We start from the raw sequence: 22,009 nt of genomic DNA on the forward strand, positions 1-22,009 counted from the left end.
AAAGTAGTTGCATATTATTATTATAATATTATTCATATTAGTGAAAAAGAGTGGTGGGCAGCCATCGCAGTTATGGGTTGCGTAAGGACACCTCAGCAATGGATGTTGAGGGAGGAGATAGTGCTGTTTCATCAGTCCTCCCACTCCTCCAAATTTTCCTGCAGGTTGAGGGGAATTGAACCTGCTTCCCAAACCATAAGGCCACAGTAGTACAAGCTACAGACAATGACTATATAAGTGTGTGTGTGTGTGTCTGCATGTGTGAGAGAGACAGTGTGTATACCTCTTAAAGCAGTGGGCAGATGTTAAGACCCAGCAGCTGTTTATCAGAGTGGCTCCACACACCAGACGTCCATCTGCTTGAGACCCACGCAGACGAATAGCAGCCTGCCATGGCCAGCCTCCTCTATAACATACACACACAAAAACATACATACACCTTTAAACAGATCAATACACTCACAAACCTCATATCTCCTGTAAGAACAGATGGAGTTTGGATGGAGGCTGATGTGTGGCATAAAACCCAATGCATCAAAACCATATTTACTCATTCATACACAGAAATATAAACAAACACATTACCAGCTATACATGCCATGTTTGATATTAGTCAAATCTCTCTCTCTCTCTGTTTGAGGTATCCTTTATCTGTTTATCATTTCAGTGTTTAGAACTGTCACACTTAGCTTACCGTAGAGAGTTTTCTCCACCAATGATCCTCTTCTGACGAGTGTGTGCAGGCCTCAGACCACACACAGAGCTTGATACCCCTGCAACACACACACACACACACATTTTTCACAGTGCCTGGACTCTCAGTCATATGTATATCCTATGTATATTAATTCCAGTCAAAATAGCCAATAGTGTTTTTTCAGGAGCTATATCTGGAAATGAGCTACAGATAAATTCACATGAAAAATGAAAGTCAAAATAATATCAGTGATTTTATAAAATATCAGCTATTTAAAAATGATTAAAAACATAAAGAAGGCAGGACCCCTGTTACTTCAGGGAACACTCATTATGGGTCTGAAAGGACATGGATATACCAGCAAGCCATAACTGAGGGATATATATGTTGCTGCTGTTCTCAGAAAAGTGGATGGCTCCTAGAATCCATTTGGGAAAATTTCCCTGCAGAGTGCTTTCAACAACTGCAAGCTAGTTTTCTGAATAAAATGGAAGCTGTAATAAAGACGCAAGCATGGGCAGCTTATACACTGAGAATATAGAAATAAAACACTTGGAATGAATGAAGTCTACAGAAGTTAATGAGGAAAGCAGCCTGGTCTGGTTGGTTATTAAATTAGAATGATATTTTAAATAAGCTATGAATGGAGCTCATGTGTTTGTCTGTGGAGTGGCCATATCTTCCCCAATGAAACACACACCTGCGTACGCCAGCATGTGTATGTGTGTCTGTGTGTGGTGTGTGTAACAGAGAGAGGGACTGACTCAGGTAATAGTTTCCTCCTGTCAACCTTCTCTTGCTCATTTATCATCCCTTCAAATCTCTCCTCTCCCTCTCTCTTAGATGGTTAATGTGGGTTATATGAGATCTGCTCTCTAGAGGTATAAAAGAAATACAGAATTATATCCTTGTATTTATAACCTTCATGGGTGTTACCACAATATACCTGTAAGGTACATACCATTATTCATGGAACTTTAATCCAAAACATTCAAATAAAAGACTGGCTATTTATTTTAAAGATGGAAATAACTGAAAACAGCGTAAGAAGCAAATGTCTAACTCGTCAAATGACATTTATAAAAGAAAAGGGAAAAAACCATAAGGAATAAAACACCAGAAACACAGAGAGCCGGGTGTTTATTAGACCACTGTGACTAAAGCCCAGTTTTTCTGCGTCGGCGCCTGGCGCACCTCTCCGCGACTGTGATTGGTCAGAATTCGGACGGACGTTGTTTGTGCAGAACCGAAGAATGGAACATTAACTCTTCTCCTCGACACACGCAACAGACGCTGACAGCAGCACATTCACAGCGAGACATTTCCTCAGACATGGTGTGGGCTTGAGGGATGAATAAAAATTTTGAACACAGAAGGAAAATACATAGGTCCCCGGGAAAAATACAACTCAACGAGAAGCGATACCACGTTCCGGCTTTGTATTAGTTACATTCCTGGTACCTCATGTACTCTCATGTATGTCTCATGTATTCTCTGTCCCAAACAACGACCTACTCCCTAAATATTGCACTTTAAAGATTTATAAAAGTACGTACACTACACTACATTGCGTACAACGTAGTGCAGAGGAAGACGTTTGAGATTCAGCAACGGCGTAGGCTTTGCGTCGAGTCAACGGATTTTTCGCACTGCCTCTAGCGTGTGTACGTAGTTTCCGGTTACTTCATATTTACATATTGAGTAGGACGAAAGATTAAACCGTTGTTCGGCACTCCCCGCTTCATTAAAAGAAGTTTAAACAAGTGTTAAAAGCCCCCTCGTGTAGTACAAACAATTCCAGACACCTTCCTCCATGCTTCGTTTGATTTTAACACGTATGGAATTGTACAGAGACATAAAGAGGACAAGGATGAAACTGCGGTTATCGCGGTTTACCGCTGTCTCTCCTCCATTTTCACAGTCATTTTTCTCTGAGAAATTCATAATGATTTGTCCAAACAGAAGAGTTACTTCAACATATTTACACAGATATCCTTAGCTGTAAATAAACACACTTGGCAGGAACTCCAGAGGTTTAAAACTGTAAAGGACAGACAGGCTAACTTGTGTTTAATTTGTGTGTTTGAAGTTGAAGCTCCTCTGCTGCTGTGAGCTACATGTCTGAAGTTCTGTGCATGCGCAGTCCAAACCGGGCAGGTTGTGCAAATTTGAGTAGCCACAAGGTGAACAGAAACACACACCTGAGAATGGCTTTCTCACCTGTGGCACCAGTGGAGTCATCCTGTTGCCCATAGTTACAGATGACCCCTGCATCTTCACTATGGCGACAGTTATGAGTTCCGTACGGCTGTTTGATGCAGTCAACCAATGAGCGCTCGCCACCTGTGCACTTCACGTTGTCAACATGAATAGGCCCCTCCCCCTCGCCGAAATACCCCATGACCCGAGCTTTGGCCAAGCCACTGTAAAACAAGAGGAAAATTAAATCAGTACATGTTAGCATTTTAATACCTATTATGACACCCTAGAAGTAACATATAACTAAATCAGTTATAACCAGTCCTAATATACATTATGAACTACATATGGGACAATTGTGGAGAGTATTTGATTGCATTCAGCCTTGAGAACAATAGGTCAAGTCAAGTTTTGATGAGTCACAAGAGCAGCTCCATTGCTCTACTGAATAAGCTGAAGTGCTCCAGGGCTCAATGCTAAGGCCTTTTTCATATGGTGATCTTATTCCTCTTTCATAAATGAACTGCGGAGAATTTGTAGACAAGTCCTGGAGTGATCCTTAACACATGCAGCTCACAGCAGGAGATTTCCTGCCTCAGGTGCGCTCTTGCAGCGGGAGATGAAACATGTGATGTAGGCGTGGCGCACCGCACTTGTACAATGTGTACAGGAGAAAGTCTGGAACATTTCCAGTGCTGTTCTCACATGCGCTAACTCAGACTTTACCCAGAACATTTACCAGGGCTTGAGGAGGATAAAGTCTGGGTAAGGTTTGGGACAAATGTTGAAGCTGGTCGCATTCACACAGACAGCTCCTCCGGATAAACACCAGTACATTCCTGGATTACCATGCATGTGTGAAAGGGGAACTAGTCTTATGTGCTCTGTCAGTTTTTCTGCAAGTGGTGCATCTTAAAGGCCTTGTTTTGAAAAGCACGAAGTGAGATTCCTGATCCACAGGTTGGTAATACTGAGGTATTTTTACTGTAGGTGGAACTGACTCTAAATTCACAGGGGAGCTAATTGCATGAAAGTAAACACAAACCTAACCTGCTGCCAAAGTAAATAACTCAAGTTACAAATGAGTTTCTGTGGCAATTCAAACAGTAAATAAAGCATAGAGATATTAAACTTCAGCCACATACAAACAGTTGTATTTCTTCCCCTCAAGCACAATAAAAGACGTAGAGCTTCTGAACGTAAATAAACCAGACTAAATATTAGTTCCCCTTGATCCCCTAGATATTCCCTTTAAAGTAGTGGAAATAATAAGTAAAATGTTAGCGCACATGTGGAAACATTTTTACATATCGTACAATCTTCAAGTTTCTTTCATCAATGTGAATTTTATACTTCAGTCTATATAGGGGTTGTGAGCATATGCTCATAATTCCCAAAAGTCAGTCAAATAGAGGCTAAGCTAGTTAGACTATCTCACACTCACACACACACACACACACACACATACTGAAAGTGCTTAACAATAACACTGTCGCACAGTAATAGTGATGATAGCAGGTCATCAGATACAGTGTCATACCCTGACCTTTTGACTCCTGTTAATGATGAATTCCCTGACCCCCCTCAGGAGGAACGTGTGTAGAAGCCAGAGAGAGAGAGATGAGACGAGGTTGACTCTTAGGTGGAGTTGTTTTTCACGCTGTGTGTGTGTGTGTGTGTGTGTGTGTGTGAGGAAGAGAGAGAGATAAAATCTTATTGCTATGTGTATGAATCCAAGCTTATCATTGCTGTAATCTGAGTTTAACACCAACACAGTCTTTACTCAATGCCACGGTTTAATCTTTCCATAAATGTTCTCATTTAAAGAAATAATAGAAAAACTTTCCTTAACATTTTAGCAATTTAATCAGACTAAATCTTAAAATCCCTCTGTTAAGGTTTTGGCCTTAAGGTCTTTACACACAAAGAAGGAAAACACTTTTTTCGCAGTTCAACTCACATGAATCTTGGGAGACATTTGCACTCTGTTGTGTCATGAATGGTGTTAGCCTCCAAAAACCAGATGAAATATACCTCAGAGTGGGTAACAAGCATCCAAGTTGTGTGTGAATATTTCTATACAGATTCAGCTCCTGAATGAGGTGGACAATCCTTTTCTTTAAGTATACTATTAGGTGTAGAAATACAATTAATAGCCCCCTCCAGGGTGTATTCCTGCCTTGCGCCCAATGATTCCAGGTAGGCTCTGGACCCACCGCGACCCTGAATTGGATAAGCGGTTACAGATAATGAATGAATGAATGAATACAATTGATAAATGTAATGTATAATTGTAACTTAAAATTCAAATATTCTCCTGCTCCTTTTTCATTTTTGCATAGTATTTAGTAGGACAACTGTCATATTATTAAAACAAATTATATATATATATATATATATATATATATATATATATATATATATATATTGAAATAACCTTCTTTAAATCATCTAAATCAAACTCAGACATTCTTTTGGATACAATATTATCCCCAAGAACAGAACAAATCAATGCACATGCTTTTGCAGCACTTTTCCCTTCATGGAGCTCATAACAAATGCAGTGACCAATAAATACTTCTCTCTTGCCATTTGAAGCTACTAAATTTTTAGGTTAGTTTTGTTAAATATAATGACAACTGTCATTTTTAAAACTACATAACAGTTACCATAAAATGGAAAAAGAGCAGAAGAAATTTTAAAATTACAATTATACGTTACATTCAAACACATCAAATCTTACCTGTCCACCAGATAGGAACCAAATCTTATCATTTTCAAGTGTAGTTAAATGTCGTCTTGGTCATTTGAAGGCATTCTACCTGTTTGTTTGTTTTGGCTACAGCACAAACACTGATGAAATTCCTCAAAAAGTGGTGTGAATATTTTGAGTTTAAAAAAATGTGTTACTAAGATTTTTTAGTGTATTGACATCAGATTTTCCTTTTTTCTCCTCCCTCTCTCTCTCCCTCCCTCTCTCTCTCTCTGTGTGCGTCATCTGGAGTCAATATGATCTATGGAATCACCTTAAAGAGACTTAATGTAAAAGACTGCATACACACCCACACACACATGCTCATGTGAAGACATCCAACTTTAACACTAGACTTGTTATATCCTGTCTTAGAACTTAAGGATGGACACACACACACACACACACACACACACACACACACACACACACACACAAAGGAATAAAAACACAACCTAGACAAAGAGCACTGTTGCTAAGCTCCAATACATTCTCACCCTTATGCTTTCCAGATGGAGCACCTCTCAAATGCCTATGTGAGTATGTGACTGACTGAAGAAAGAGCTGAGAAAAGGATAAATCTCTGAAGCTCCATCACTCCAGAGAACACAGTTCCTCTGTTCCGCAGCCCAGTGCTGGGAAGCTTTATACCACTCTGGCCATCACACAGCATTGAGCATTATGACCTTAACCTCAGCCTCAGTTCCTGTGCTAACAGGAGTAGTCTTGGCTTATTTTGGCCAATTTTGTAAGCATCTGATTTCTCCTTTATATACCTCATTAAACAGTGTATAACATGCTGGGGTTTAGTATCTTACTTTTTTGTCTGTCTGTTTGCCTCTGTCTCTATCTTTCTCTCTGTCTTCCAGCAAGTTCAGGTTTTCTTGCTCAAAAAGGGATTTTTTAGTTTTTTTAAACCACATTTAAATACAAATATTTCAGACTTTTGTTCTTACTTTGTTCATACTTTGGTTCTCCTCATCAAACAGAATGATCACAGAGCACAGAGCCTGAATTTCAACTGAAACTTGTGGCAATGCTCAGTTTGACTTTCTAGAACTAGAACTAGACTCAGTGCTTAAGTTGTGTTTTATTGAGTTGCTACATTTTGTATTTGTAAGTTATTTTTGGGAAGTGATTTCACTGTATTATTTTAGCAAAGTAAATTATTTAACAAATGATAATAATTCTATTACATATTAATACTTTTACCTGATTATGGACACAAATTAAAATGTTATGTGCTCTCCCCCTATTTCCGTCCTCCATTCAGTTTTCAATGTTGGTTGCATTTTCTACATCATTTTCTACAAGTACGTCTTGACCTTCTCAGCAGTGTGTTTGGGGTCATTATCTTGCTGTACATTTAATTTCTTACCAATTAAACCTTTTACACAGAGAACTGCATTGTATACTGTCATGCATTTATAATACTGTTAATCAATAGCAAGTCACCAATCAGATGTCGTTATAGATCCCTGGGTACCACTTTAGACTACACATATAAAAGTTCATGAGTGGTTTAAAAACCTGTTTATGACATTGTCATTAACTAGGTTATAAACACATTACAAGTCATTAAAAAGCTTTTTTTTTTTGTCTAATACAGAAAGTGTCAGAGATCTTCCTTAAAAATACTAACGTAAAGAATAAGGAAAAGCTAAGACTGGAGAATGTTAATTTAGTAATTTGATTTGTTCAAGGTACACACCACATTATCATTAAACTATACAAATACATGCTGTTTGTTGGTTAATTGGTTACTGGTTAATTGTTTAAACTTGTTAATAAATATGTGCTGAAGCTGACAGACTAAATGTCAACTTTTGGAGAAGGCCAAGTAATGACAGTATTCGGCATATCTGAGGTTTAACAGTGTAGACACATAATGGTTCACTATTAGGCAAACAGATCACTGTTGCCCTTTCTATCTGTTATAATAATCTGTTATAACAGATTATTAATGCCTTATCATGTGTGTAAAACTAATTATAAAACATTAATAAACAGAGTGTAAACCTAATATAAAGCTTTATTAGTGTAGCCATATTTTAAAGTGGTACCGATCCAAATTACACTTGTCCACCACCATGTTTTACAGACGACTAAACATCTAAAAAGCATTCCTTTGATTCGAGGGAGTACTGCCTTCTATTACTCTAAAAGAGCTCAGATCATCCAGAAAACCTAACCGGACCTAAGATGACCATTTTCAAGCTTCTACTGTAAGCACTTTTCTTATAAAATGTGAAATAACTCATGGAAAGGGCTCATTCACTTACAAATTTAACTAAATACTCCACATTCAAAATGCACCATTCAGTACTTTGTATTGACAACATTGTGTTTCATTTATTTAGTCACAGTTCCTGACAGCTCCACATCCTATAACTTGTACTCAATTGATGTAGTTTACTTAAACATTAAAAGGTAATTAAATGTGGTTTCTGATTGCACCGCAGTGTAACTGCATTTAGTCCTATAATTACAGATCATAGTCCGAATCAGCCCTTATTCTCTCCATTCCCTAATGTCCACAGCTTTTTTGTGCCACAAGGTTTTGATATGACAGTGGTTACAAAGTGTTACCTGTAGCCCAGTTGTCTGCACACCACCTCCGCATCCTGGTCTGTCCAGCCATCATCACAGATAGTCCCCCACTGGCCAGCAACCATGATCTCCACCCGTCCCTCTCTCTCATTCTCCCCACCCACCAGCCGCACAGGCAAACCTGAGTCACACACACACACACACACACACACACACACACAGTGGTATAAAGCTACAGTAAAGTAAAAAGAGAACATAATTTGTCATCTTCAATTATAGGATCACTTAACTATAAATTATCTAGTGAAAAAAGAATCAAATGTTGTTCTTTAGATTAACACTGTTTCGTCAGATGTCTACAACTTGACGTTGAATGTCATAAAATGTACACTGTACACTGCAGGTGTCTTTCTGCTCAGACAGGAAACCTGCTCCTTGTGAGTCTACTGGATCTTTTCCACTGCATGGTCCTTACTCTACGTGGCCCTGCTCTGCTTTTCTTTTTTTCCATTAGGTATATTTAGTTCCTGGTACCTGGAATCATGGGCTTTTTCAGTCCTTGCTCACTTATGGGTCAAAGCGAGCCGAGTTTGAACTAAACTTGATGTGTAAAACTTGCAGAGCACTGATTGGCCAAAGATAATTGTCAATCAGCTGATGATGCTCAGAGACCTGCTGAGTTCTTAAAACAACAACAACAACAACAACACAAATACACATTAAGTAATGGCTGCTGTTGTTGTAGTATCCAAAGCCCATGGCACCCATTAGATACTGGGTTTTCCACCATCACCAGTTACATTTCGGGTGGGTGAGCTATGCCAATGAAAACGCTACCATGGACCAGGTCCCAAAAAGTGAGTAGAGCCTAGCAGAGCCAAGTAGAGTAGGTACCATGCAGTGAAAAAACACCATATATAACTTAGGTCAACAGCAATCTTGTAATTGAATAATCTAGCCAATAAATTTTCACTGTCCTGTGAAAAACATGTATCTCCATTTTTGTGGATTTTTAGTTTACTACAACTTTGGAACACAGCAGCTGTCCTTCACTTTGTGAAAATTTTATGATGAATGGACTAATAAAAAAGCTCCAAAATGACATGGAATAAAGTGTTTTTATGTTGACTTCCACTGAGTTTTAGGCTTTTTCCTTCTCTGTAAAGTTACTGTTTTGGAGATATATGTTTTTCTTTGGACAGCGACTAAATAAACTATGTATTTTAAAGCAATTGTAAATGAGTTTGTACTATTACTAGAAAGCGTTACCATGGTAACGCAATTATCCTTCACCAATCTCAGGCCTGTGTGTGTGTGAAGGTGTGTAATACAGTAAGGTACATAGGAAAACCACCTGGCAGTGAAGACGGAGGTTAAGGTTTCCAGTTATGGAACACCTGCCTCCACTCATAAATATGACCATCTCTCTCTGTCTCACACACACATACACACACATACACTCTCACGCTGACCTCCATTAGGATCTGTTTGATCTTTTCCAGAATATTCTTTTCAGAAGCTTTTTAATGAAATTTCTATACAATGAAACATACACACACACACACACACACACACACACACACACCCTACTGTTTTAATGTGTTTTTCAGATGGGTACCTTTCAGCACATCTCTTTCTGAGCAAAACCACACACTTCCATTTGGCTGATGATTTAGCTTTGAACATCATCTCTCACATGGCACAGCTTTATTATTATTGAGCTCTGAGGGATTTCATTATAGACAGCCTGCACGCTGGTGGAAAACCATGACAGGAAAATCCATTATCCGTTTATAAAGGAGGGAGAATGGAGGGAAAATGAAGGCAGTGGCACATAATTTCACCCCCAGGGCAGTATGCTACTGTTAGAGCCTCCATCAGTTCCTTTATGTGTCCATGCTCTCTGTTGTGTACATACACTACGGAGGCACGTTTGTCAATACCTGCTCACACAGCACTTGTTTGTCCCTCTTCATGGCAGTAACACCCTCTGCTCTCTAGGGAAGTGGTATGCTGTGAGGATTTCTATATGAAAGACCGTGTTTGCATCAGAAAATATTTTCTCACCATTTGCAAACTCTCTCCAGTTCGTTCAAACACTGGAAAGAGGCTCTGTATCTTGGGCCAAACTGGCTCAGGCTTTCTCTCTGTGACTGAGCCATGGCCAAGAAGAGGCATCTGGACTTTGAAAAGCATGAAAAAGGTTAAAGATGTTGCTCTATTTCTGCTCCATAGGTGGGTAACACCTGATTTTTGCTGTTCCACTTGCATCACTTAAGATGGAACTGACTCGAGGGTCTGTGGTAATTCAAACATCGAATAACAACTTACAGACAAGTTAGACTTCAGCCATGAACCAGCTACAGTCGGCTTCTTACTCAACCACACTGTTCCACCTTAAAAGACACAGAGCTTCTGAATGACCGCAAAGATTAGGAGGAGTTTGTTTAGCTGTGAGACCAGTACTTCTCCAGAGTTTTCCTCATTGCCTTTAATTTGTGCATAAACATGAGTTAAGTGCAGGTACTGCTGTTGGCTGATTCCTAAATCCTAAACATATTGGATATGGTGCACTATCACTCCAGAGAATGCTGTTGCACTGCTCCACAGCCAAGTGCAGATTTATATGCCTCTAGGCAACACTCGGTACTATTGCAGAGTTCATAACATTTTCAGCATCCTTTCACCGAATGCTTTGAGGGCTCCCTACTGGTGTTAACACACTGTTGAGCACTTTCAGATACCACACACTCAGTATTTCTGTGTGTTCACCCAAATGTTCCATGAGAGACTTTGGCCTAGAAAAGAGAGAGAGAAAGAGAGACAGAGTTTGCCCAGCAGTGAGTGGCTCTCTAAGTGTTTGTTAAACTCGAGCTTGAAACTCTTTCATCACAGCTACTTGGCCGGTGAAAAGAAAAACGTTTTGCCCAAAGGGCTTCCAACTCAGCTGTACTTAATGTGTGGCTTTATTAACTTGTCAGCCTTGAGGAAGGAGCTGTGTGTGTGTGCACACGTATCTATCTACCGAACTGAAAACCAAAAAAAGGGGGTCTTTGGTGAGGTGCATACTAAATACAACACAAATCAACAGAGGAAATCAGGACAAAGTGCAGCATGTATTTAGCTCTTTGTGGGGACCAAATGCCCTATTATTGATTGACAATAAGGAACTGTGTAATGCAGTGGGGACTGTGTTTTAAATACATATTTAAAGCAATTCTTTATTAGGATTAATAAGAGAGGAAGATGAGTATGCTTCCTTGGCCTCTGCGGATATTTCTAAATTCCGTATGGTTCAGTCAATGAGATACAAACAATATCAATATCATTCAGAGTGGTTTGATTTGAAATGATGAACTGCCAAGACATTTACAGACTTTGCTTTCCTTACTAAGGATTAGAGATTACAATATCTACACTGAAAATATAGACATATATAATATCCAAACTGTCTTTTTATATGGAATGTTCATGATGATAAAATGGTGGTAAACCTGGACAGTTCAGCCTAGATCTCTCTGGAACAGAGAACACCACATGCCACCACAGAAATATAGAACAATGAATGGAACCCACTTTAAGGCTGAGATTCAGTTAAACATAGCTATAACAGCATTTATCTAGCAGTAAAGCAGAGATTATATTGTCACAAAAAGATAGGAATACAAACTTGAATGCGTATGTTTAGTGTTGGAGGGGGGAGGGGCGGGGGGGTGAATACAGTTGGGAAATTAAGAGAGGTACTCTTTTGAGGCTTCAAAAGTGCGGTCTTTCTCCAAAGTCAATAAAACCTGATCCACAGGAAAGCACTCAGGGAGTATACGCACAGCGGGAGCCTTAACACACACACACACTTCAAAAAGTAAAGAATGAGGTAACATTACAATTCTACACTGAATGCTACAGCATGTGTGTGTGTGTGTGTGTGACTGACCCACTCCCTGTGGACTTCATTGTTCCATTTAGAGAGCTAGTGGTCATCCATCTCTCTCTCGCCCGCCCGCCCGCTCACTCACTCACTCACTCACTCACTCACTCACTCACTCACTCACTCACTCACTCACTCAATGTCAGTCTACCTCTCTCTTGGCTGGTCCCCATTATGATCTCACACAAATTTCTGCTTCTCTTCACACACACACACACACACACAGAAAGAGAATAATTAGGCCTCTCAATCAATTCAAGAATATTAACCAGCTGAAAAATATGCTGCAATTAATTACATTGTCCCTTTTTAAGATGGAAGCTTTGAATAATGGATATTTAAATGTAAAATAAAAAACATTGTAAAATCAATCAGTAAAAATGATGCGAGGAAATTGTTGGCAAATTTGGTAAAGGATTAAAGCATTTAAAGAACAAAAAAAATCCCAAGTGTGTTAACATGTGTTAATTTTGACAGCAGTAACATATATATACACACACACACACACACACACACTTTCTTAGCCACCATGGTGAAATAAAGTCCTCAGCTTGATTGTGTGAGAACATCCACAGCTAACTTCCTTACACTTCTGTCCTTGTGAAGCAAAGCAAACATACATAGAGTTATTTTATTTTATTACTATTTATTTTATTATTATTGTGTTGTACAATAATACTGAATTAAAGGAAAGTGTTTAAGAACACTATTCTCTTCATGTGCATGTCTCTTGTGCTCTTTCTCTTTTTTAAACAGAGCCTGTGTAGGTATCTTTACAGCAGCTCAGTAGGATCAAACCAGAAAGCAATTTAAAAGCATTTAAAGAGCCCATATGGAGCTGACAGACATACACTGCATTATGAGAACAGCAGAAATGCCTACAGGCACAAATGTGGTGAGCAGTGGTGTGGGAACAAGTGTGTGCATGTGTGTGCCTTTGCTATGTAGCAGCACGTCTGCTCATTTATATTTATATATGTAAAGTCTATAGGTCAATGCCAAGTGGCCAGAGCATGGAAGTGTTATGAATATGGGTATTTTGAGTGTGGGTGGATGTCTGTGTTTTGTTGGGGGTCTGTTAATGTGTTTGCAAATGTTTATATTGTGTCAGCGCTACAGTAGTGGTGTGAATGTGCTCTTGCGTGGAGATTGACTTAATATTAATTATAATCAAATCATTAAAATTAAACTAAATTAAAAAAAAGAAAAAGGAGGAGGAGGATGGTGCGCAGGCCTCATAAAACGTGTTCCATCAGGTCCACTAATGCAGTCCAGACCACACAGACACCGTTTAGTAGTCATACTGGAATATGGGGGAGTTCCAGCACCTTGTTTGTAACGAGCTGTATGTCCGTATTTCAGGTCCTACTGAGTGATGCTCCTCTCATTTAAAAGGATTACATATTTTTAACCTCTGCATTTTTATGATCAGTGTGTTGCTGGTTCTCTAAATTTGTGTGTTCTGCTACAAACAAAGCGAGCTGTTCTGCCGCCATCTTGATATTCATTTGTTTGGTCTGCAACCATGACAGTGGAGCTCTGATTGGTCGGCCTGTTTTAACGCATCCATACAATGGAGAAAATAGAACCTGTTTTGAATATGCTTTAAAGGAACACTGTGAATTTTTTTTACCTTAAAATATGTAACTTTTGGAGGAGCAAAGGAATCCATCCCAAAACCCAAAATTCACATAGAGTTCCTTTAAGAGGGGAGTAATCACATAGTATTTTAGTGTAAGTAGAATTATTATTTTTAACACTAACAATCACATCCAGTCCAAACGTCAGCTTCGAGATCTGTTGTATTAGGTGAACGTATGAAAGCCTGTGCCTTTTGTATGTGTGTGTGTGTGTGTATACTCGGGCTTACTACTTATATGGACCCCATGTCCGGTGCGTAGGGGGCTGCAGGCAATAGCCACGTCCTCTGAGTGTGTGCAGTCGTGTCTGAGCCAGTCTGTCGTGCTGCAGTGTGTGAGCGTGGGCTCTTTCCCGGTGCAGCTCACATCATCCAGAAGAATCGGCCCTGAAGGAGCTCCATAACTATTCGGGCTCACACTCTGTCCAGACCTACACACAAGAATAACATCACTGTAACCATCTCGAATTCCAATTTGAAAGCACCTGTTAAATTGACTGCTGTCCAAGTAAGCCATCATCATCATCTGTAACTGCAGAACACATTACAAACACACTTCACATTAAAATCAAAAGACAACTTAATTTGAATTTAAAGGAGCAATATGTAGTATTTTTACCTTAATATTACAGCTTCAAAATCACTGTGATTGATCTGTAATAGAGAAAATAGAGCCTCTGTCATTTCTCCTCCAGGCTCAGCACTGCAGAAACTGCACTATGTAATTTTCGGAGGAGGTTATGAAAACACACCTCGTCCTCCTGCCCTTCCCTACCCCCCTTGATTTCAGGACAGTCCTGTAAAAATGAATTTCACTCTCAAAAATATTGCAGCTGTCTTTTACAAATTACATCTGAACACTAGGCAAGATTTGGACACCCCAACATTCACTGAGTGTTATTCCCTTTTACAGCACTGTCCTGAAATCAAAGTGGAGGGAAGGAAATGTAGTTTCCTACCCTTACAGAGTGCAGTTTCTGCAGTGCTGAGCCCAGAAGAGCAACTGCAGAGGCTCTATTCTCCCGATTACAGGTCAGTGGAAAATCACAATGATTTTGAAGCTGTAATTTTAAGGTAAAATTTTTACATAGTGTTCCTTTAAATTGTAAAATTATAAAAATGTGTGATTTGTTGTTTCATTTGTGTGTGTGTGTGTGTGTGTGTGTGTGTGTTACCTGTAACCCAGTTGTCTACAGACAACCTGTGTGTTGATGGGTGTCCAGCCATCGTCACACACCGTGCCCCACTGGCCTAGATAATGAACCTCCAGTCTTCCCTCAAACCCTCCAGCTCCACCCACCAACCTTAGAGAACCATCTAAGACAGACAGAGCAGCCTTAATTAGCAAATATAAAGCCTCTTAGAAAAAAAAATAATTAAATTATAAGACCAGCTGGGATGTCGGCCTCTGCAACCTACGAATGTGCAGGATCTACAGGCCCAGCTGCAACATCTGTGGGTAAATGTGCTGCAGGATGCAATACAGAACCTGTATGAATCCATATAAGAGCCCTACTGTATATCATCTTGTATCCAGGGTAGAGGCGGCCCAACAGGGTACTAGAACCTTCTTTTTTATGTTTTCATCCTACACTCTAAATTAATGCAACTAGCTAGCTAAGTTAGCTGACTAACTTCTATCAAAACTGTGTGTGTACCTGTGAGGGGTGTACAGGAGACTCCAGCATCCTCAGTGTGATCACAGTTGTGTTCTCCCCAGGCTGATTTAGGACACTGCTCGATAGAGAGTTCATTTCCTGTACAGCTCACTTCATCCAGCAGCACAGGACCCTCACCAGAGCCATAATACGCCCTCGCCAAGGCTCGAGCTGTACCTCTAATTACATGCGCACACACACGCACACACACACATACAGAGGTGTACATATGTAAATATTAAGTTGCAGTTCATGTTTCATGATAAATAATAGATTATGTGAACTGTTAGACCCGTAATAAATACATATAGGTAGAGCTGACCTCACTCTCTCACTCACTCACACACACCACTACAGCAAGTGTTTAATTCACAGACACAGTCAATTGAGCTCCACATACTGAAAATCAGTGACACAGCTGCGTTACAGATGAAGTTAGAGTCAATGCTAATGAAGCACAACCTTAACTTACAATCAGTCTAGGCATCCAATTTCCCACACACACACACCTGCAGAGCACTGTGTGGAGCATGTCTTTTCCACATTAGTCACAATTTGACTGAGAGACACTGCAGCACTAGCCCTATTTCACACACACACTCTCTCTCTCTCTCTCTCTAAATTGCACCTCTCTCACATCAAATCTGACCTCACACACTCACATGTTTCCACTAACCATTTGTTTTTCCCCTACCCTCCTTACATAGTGCAGTTTCTGCAGTGCTGAGCCAGGAGTAGGAACAGCAGAGGCGGTATTCTCCTTATTACAGATCAGTGAAGCATCAGTGATTTTTTAAGCTGTGATTTTAAGGTTAAAAAAAAAAACTCACAATCTACTAATGATTAAAATTCCTCCTATTGACTCTTTCTTTCTCTCCCTCTCATTTATTTTTCTCCTCTTTTCACTCCTCCTTCACTCTTTCCTTCTCATTTCCCTTTCTGTCAGTTACCCTTTTTTTCACCTCTCTACTCATCTCCCTTTTCGCTCTCGTCTTCCTTCTCTCTTCTGGCAGTACACACATGTATTGTTTCTGAGAAGCTTAGCATAAAAATAGCTCACATATTTTGCACAATTGATAACCCCACTCTCTCTCTCGCGCTCACTCACACACGCATATTTTCCAGTGTTATTGAAAGCCCTCATGTTCTGATAAATGAAGGGCTTGTTCTAAAGAAAGCAGGTCAGGCCTCAATAACAGTTTGTGTGTGTGTTTCTGTATGTGTGTGTGGGTACCCCAGTCCCAGCTGTCTGCAGACCACTTCAGCGTCGTTATCATCCCACTGATCATCACACACTGTGCCCCACTGTCCGGCGTGATACACTTCCACACGGCCTTCATACGCTGACCCTCCGCCAGAGAGACGAACCGGCACAAACACTGCAGCTACACACACACACACACACAAACACATTATGTGCATTGGTTTATGCATAGAGTAACATACATTAAAATATTAAATAATATAAAATATTTATAAAGTGTTTATTTAGAGATTTTAAGTTCTGGATTCTGCGGTGGCCTTCAAGGGTGAAAGTTTTAAGTGCAGTTTCAGTTGATGGGAACATTGTTGGAAGTCCCATGTTTCTCAAATCGCTGCAGAAATACTTATACACAGTTTATGTTATAAACTGTACTTCATAAGAGTTTTTTGCACAAAAATTGAAATATTTATCTGAATTTTGTACAGTACTGTATTTATATTTACTTCTTTGGGTATTGAGTGTCTGTGTGTGTGTGCGCGCGTGTGTGTGTGTGTGTGTGTGTGCACCTTCCAAGGGTGTGCAGGTGACTGCAGCAGCCTGCCTGTTTGCACACTCTCCTCCATTCCAAATGGAGCGAGGGCACTGCAGCAGGTCCTCTTCATCTCCAGTGCACCCCACTGTTCTCCAGTGCACTACAGTCACAGGCAGCCTCACAAGAGAACTCACACGAGCCCGAGCCTTATAACTGATAGAGAGAGAGAGAGAGAGAGAGAGAGAGAATGATTTAGTAGTTATCACTATCTCTACACTGAATGATCAATAGATTAGGGACCCCTCCCTTGTATCTACATTCATTGTCCATTTTATCAGCTCCACTGACCACACAGGGGCACTGTGTAGTTCTACAATTACAGACTGTTGTCCATCTGTTTCTCTGCATACTTTCTTACCTCCATTTCCCCCTGTTCTTCAATGGACCTCCATAGGACCTCTACAGAGTGAGAGATTATTTGGGTGGTGGATCATTGTCAGCGCTGCAGTGACACTGACAGTGGTGTGTCAGTGTGTGTTGTGCTGGTGTGAGTGGATCAAACACAGCAGTGCTAGATAGTCCACCTACCTAAAATATCCAGCCAACAGCATCCTGTGTCCACTGATGAAGGACTAGAGGGTGACCAATGCAAACTAGATGAAGCACTGCTGTGAGAATTTGATGACATTCAGTAACCAGAGTTTTTAAAAGGCTTTAAAATGAAGTTCATCCATGTATTGGCCATGCTTTTCTACAGAGATAAAGTAGCTTTTAGTTTATATATAGTGTTCAAAACAGTTTTAGTAGAGGATCTCTACTCTAAATAAGGGTCTTTCATAATGAAGGCTCGTTGGAGACAGGATGCTAAATGACCATGCAGTATACAATGCACATATCAGCTTTAATAATGCAGGGGTTTCATTAATATTTAATAAATCCAATATTCTATTGTGACTGGAAGAGCTTTGTGAATTATTTAAAATGAACAAAAGGCCAGTGCTCTGCTGAGGAAGATGAGTGAAAGCATGTGTGTGTGTGTGTGTGTGTCTGTCTGCTTTTAACTCATAACTGTCAGTCTTCCCGTGAGTCCAGTGTCATCACCCGAGCTGAGCATGCTCATAAATGACCTCACGGGTCAACACAGTTCCACTACAAAATAGAGGAGGTGTCAGCTGTGTGTGAGTGTGTCCGTGCGCTCTGTGGGAAGTCAGATGACTCGCTAATCAAGCACTGGAGAGGTGGGAGGCAGACCTTTGACCTTTCCAGAGACAGCATGATGTGATAGGGTCAAATACTGCAGAAATCTGACACAAAGGTTATTTTCTGACACAGTTTCAAGGTTAGATGTTACATTTCCAAAGGCCAAGTCAATTCCTGATTTTCCAACTTGGGAACAGCCATTCATCATATAGTCACTTACATATCAGTACCACATATTCTGAAAACAAACACTGGCTCAGGCTTAATGCAGATTAAGCTTAAGACACTGATTCCCAAACCTTATTTGCACCCCCACCCCACCCCCCCCCCCGGAATCTATTCATACAAAACTGCAACTTCTTATTGACCAAAACTAAATAAATTGACAAATCACTTTGAGTACACTTAGACTTTTTTTTTTAAATACGGTACCTTTGTTTTGACCATTTTCCACATACAGGGGGTCCTCGAGTTACGACGTTGATCCGTTCCTATGTCGCGTTGTAAACCGATTTTTGGTGTAAGTCGGAACATACGCACATACTGTACGTAAATAACATACTGTAAGCACTTATCCTATCCTAACACCTACCCTCCTCGGTCCCGAGAAGAGTAACCGCGTATTCGTCCGCCGCGCACCCCGAACACGAAGTTCGCGTTACGACGTTTACGACGCAAAACCACTTAAGTCGAAACAAGGCTTTGTACAGTAAATGGGAGATGTGTCGTAACCACGAAACTTCGTAACTCGGGACTGACGTAACCCGAGGACCTCCTGTACTGTGAATGTATGGTACCCGTCAAAATTTGGACATATTTTCATTCAGTGGTTTGTCTTTGTTTGTTGTTTTTTTGTTTGTTTGTTTTCTACATTGTAAATGAATATGGAAGACATTAAAACTATGAATGAACACATATCTAAATCTAAAATCTACAGATTCTTTTGCTTTGATGACATCTTTCCACACTCTCAGCGTTCTCTCAGTCAGCTTCATGAGGGCGTCACCTGGAATGGTTTTCAGTGAACAGCTGTGGCCTCATCAAGAGTTAATTTGTAGAACTGCTCTCCTCCTTAATGTGTTTGAGACCATAACTTGGGTTGTGCAGAGGTAGGGGCTGGTACACAGTCCTATACTGTGAATAGCCCTATTCCACCAATGACTAATGAGAAGATGTGTCCAGACTTTTGACTGGCACTGTTTATTAATATTCATTTATTCGGCATGAGGAATCCATACATGCTGTGAGCTCAGTTTGCTTTTATGATATAAAATATTTGTGATATGAGATATACTGATATAAATTCAGCATGGGAACCCTCAGGGCTTTAAGGTCTTAAGAGAATGCCTCAGGAATTTCTGCTAAATAAATAAATAAATAATACATGTCTCTAAATGTAGTATGTTTTTTATGCAATAGAATGATCAGGATTGTTTTATTCAAGGTTTTCTAGTATACTTATTTTTATGTCTGGTTTGGAGAGAATAAATGTGTTGAAAGGACTGAAGGAACGTGTTAAATGAGCTGATTAAGTTCTCTAATTTTATGTATTTATTTATTTATTTATTATTAAACACCACTGCTCTCTACAAGGGAGACAAGGGTTTGATTCTGAGCTCAGACATGATCTTCATGCTACACCACCAAGAGTCTTAGGCAAGATGCTGAATTAAGAGGTAAACTGCATTTGTCTCAAATAAATGTTGTAGCTAACTGACCCAGTACAGTATTTTGTATAGTGCCAGTGTCTGAAACCACATTTTCAGGCCTATTTTAGTGTGTAAAGTGTAATGATTTTGGCATTCCGTAGGTATGATCTTACCTGCTACATACAGTTTTATTATTTTTAGATACATTTTCATTGCAGGTAGTGTGCAGATCTAAATTTAAGACACCAAACATGGCTTTGGTTTTTCAAATAATTTGCAAAAATTGGTGTACATTTTTGTTCCTTCTATATGTGGACTATGATGTTTTATATTACGGTTTATCTTTATTCTCAGATATATGTTAGAACAGTAACAGATCTTTATCACTTTTTATTGACAACTGTGAACAAGAACTGTGTGAGTGAGTGACCAGGAAGCCAGTTCCATAATGCACTTTGCATCTAAAAACACTATTAAATCTAAAATGAATAAATAACATGACATGTGGGACTCTCTAACCTGCATTCTGTTACACCTACAGTTTGTGTACTCTCAAGTAATTATTCACGTTAAAGTTAAATGTCTGTCATATTTTTGACCCTTACTTTCATCTACAGACATCCAGCCATCGAAGGGTCTGAAGGCACAGGCAATGTCAGATTATTAAACATGTAACGTATATGGAGCTCTTTATGTTTTTAAAGAAGGAAGCCCTGTATCCTGAATTACTGCAGGGGACTATAAAATGGTATAATGTTAAATGTGTGTGCGCTTGTTTCTTACCCCTCTCCGAGCTGTCGACACACCACTGCAGCATCTTTATCATCCCAGTTGTTGCTGCAGATTGTCCCCCAGACGCCGTTCAGATACACTTCCACTGTTCCATCAAGCTTAGACCTTCCACCCTGCAGCCGAACTGAGCCTAACACACACACACACACACAAAGCACATACAGATCAAAAACAGCTTGCATGTAATGCTTCTAGACAATAAAGTGTCTTCGGAAAATAAACGATCAGAACCTTGTCCCTCCACTTGTGTCATATGTGTGTGCATATATATATATATATATACACACACACAGGGGTTAGACAACGAAACTGAAACACCTGTCATTTTAGTGTGGGAGGTTTCATGGCTAAATTGGACCAGCCTGGTGGCCAATCTTCATTAATTGCACATTGCACCAGTAAGACCATGTGCATCCAATGGTTCAGACATTGTGTCCTGAAGGCGGTGCCGTGTATCTGGACGACAATGCACCAATACACACAGCAAGACTGGTGAAAGATTGGTTTGATGAACATGAAAGTGAAGTTGAACATCTCCCATGGCCTGCACAGTCACCACATCTAAATATTATTGAGCCACTTTGGGGTGTTTTGGAGGAGCGAGTCAGGAAATGTTTTCCTCCACCAGCATCACGTAGTGACCTGGCCACTATCCTGCAAGAAGCATGGCTTAAAATCCCTCTGACCACTGTGCAGGACTTGTATATGTCATTCCCAAGACGAATTGACTCTGTATTGGCCGCAAAAGGAGGCCCTACACCATACTAATAAATTATTGTGGTCTAAAACCAGGTGTTTCAGTTTCATTATATTTCATTATATATATATATATATATATATATATATATATATATATATATATATATATATATATATACATATAATGGCTTCCTCCCAGTGAATGTGTGAGTGTGTGTTTCCCTGTGAAGGACTGGCGCCCCCTCCAGGGTGCATTCCCGCCTTGTGCCCAACGATTCCAGGTAGGCTCTGGACCCACCGCGACCCTGAACTGGATAAGGGTTACAGATAATGAATGAATGAATATATACACACAGACACATTATATATATATATATATATATATATTTTTTTTTTTTTTTTTTTTGAAAAAGGCTTGTTAAAATGGACAAACATTAACATCCACTGAAGTATGGAAATTGTTCTCTTGTAAAAGCTGCTTGTTTTGAGATATTTTTTCCAGCTTTAACA

General features: G+C 39.8%; 1 protein-coding gene across 1 annotated transcript in view; it reads right to left on the bottom strand.

Moving 5' to 3' along the window:
- Positions 1–22,009, bottom strand: part of prss12 (serine protease 12) — a 41,136-nt gene that overhangs the window by 16,536 nt on the left and 2,591 nt on the right. The window contains exons 2-11 of the mRNA XM_066660628.1: positions 20,792–20,930; positions 17,194–17,372; positions 16,658–16,808; positions 15,424–15,602; positions 14,941–15,082; positions 13,997–14,196; positions 8,238–8,379; positions 2,918–3,120; positions 695–773; positions 284–406 (exon numbers count right to left, since the gene is read on the bottom strand). Coding sequence (XP_066516725.1) covers positions 284–406; positions 695–773; positions 2,918–3,120; positions 8,238–8,379; positions 13,997–14,196; positions 14,941–15,082; positions 15,424–15,602; positions 16,658–16,808; positions 17,194–17,372; positions 20,792–20,930 — 1,537 coding nt within the window. The remainder of the gene's footprint in view (positions 1–283; positions 407–694; positions 774–2,917; positions 3,121–8,237; positions 8,380–13,996; positions 14,197–14,940; positions 15,083–15,423; positions 15,603–16,657; positions 16,809–17,193; positions 17,373–20,791; positions 20,931–22,009) is intronic.

This window comes from Hoplias malabaricus, chromosome 2 (genome assembly GCF_029633855.1).
Source record: "Hoplias malabaricus isolate fHopMal1 chromosome 2, fHopMal1.hap1, whole genome shotgun sequence".
NCBI classification, from domain to species: domain Eukaryota; kingdom Metazoa; phylum Chordata; class Actinopteri; order Characiformes; family Erythrinidae; genus Hoplias; species Hoplias malabaricus.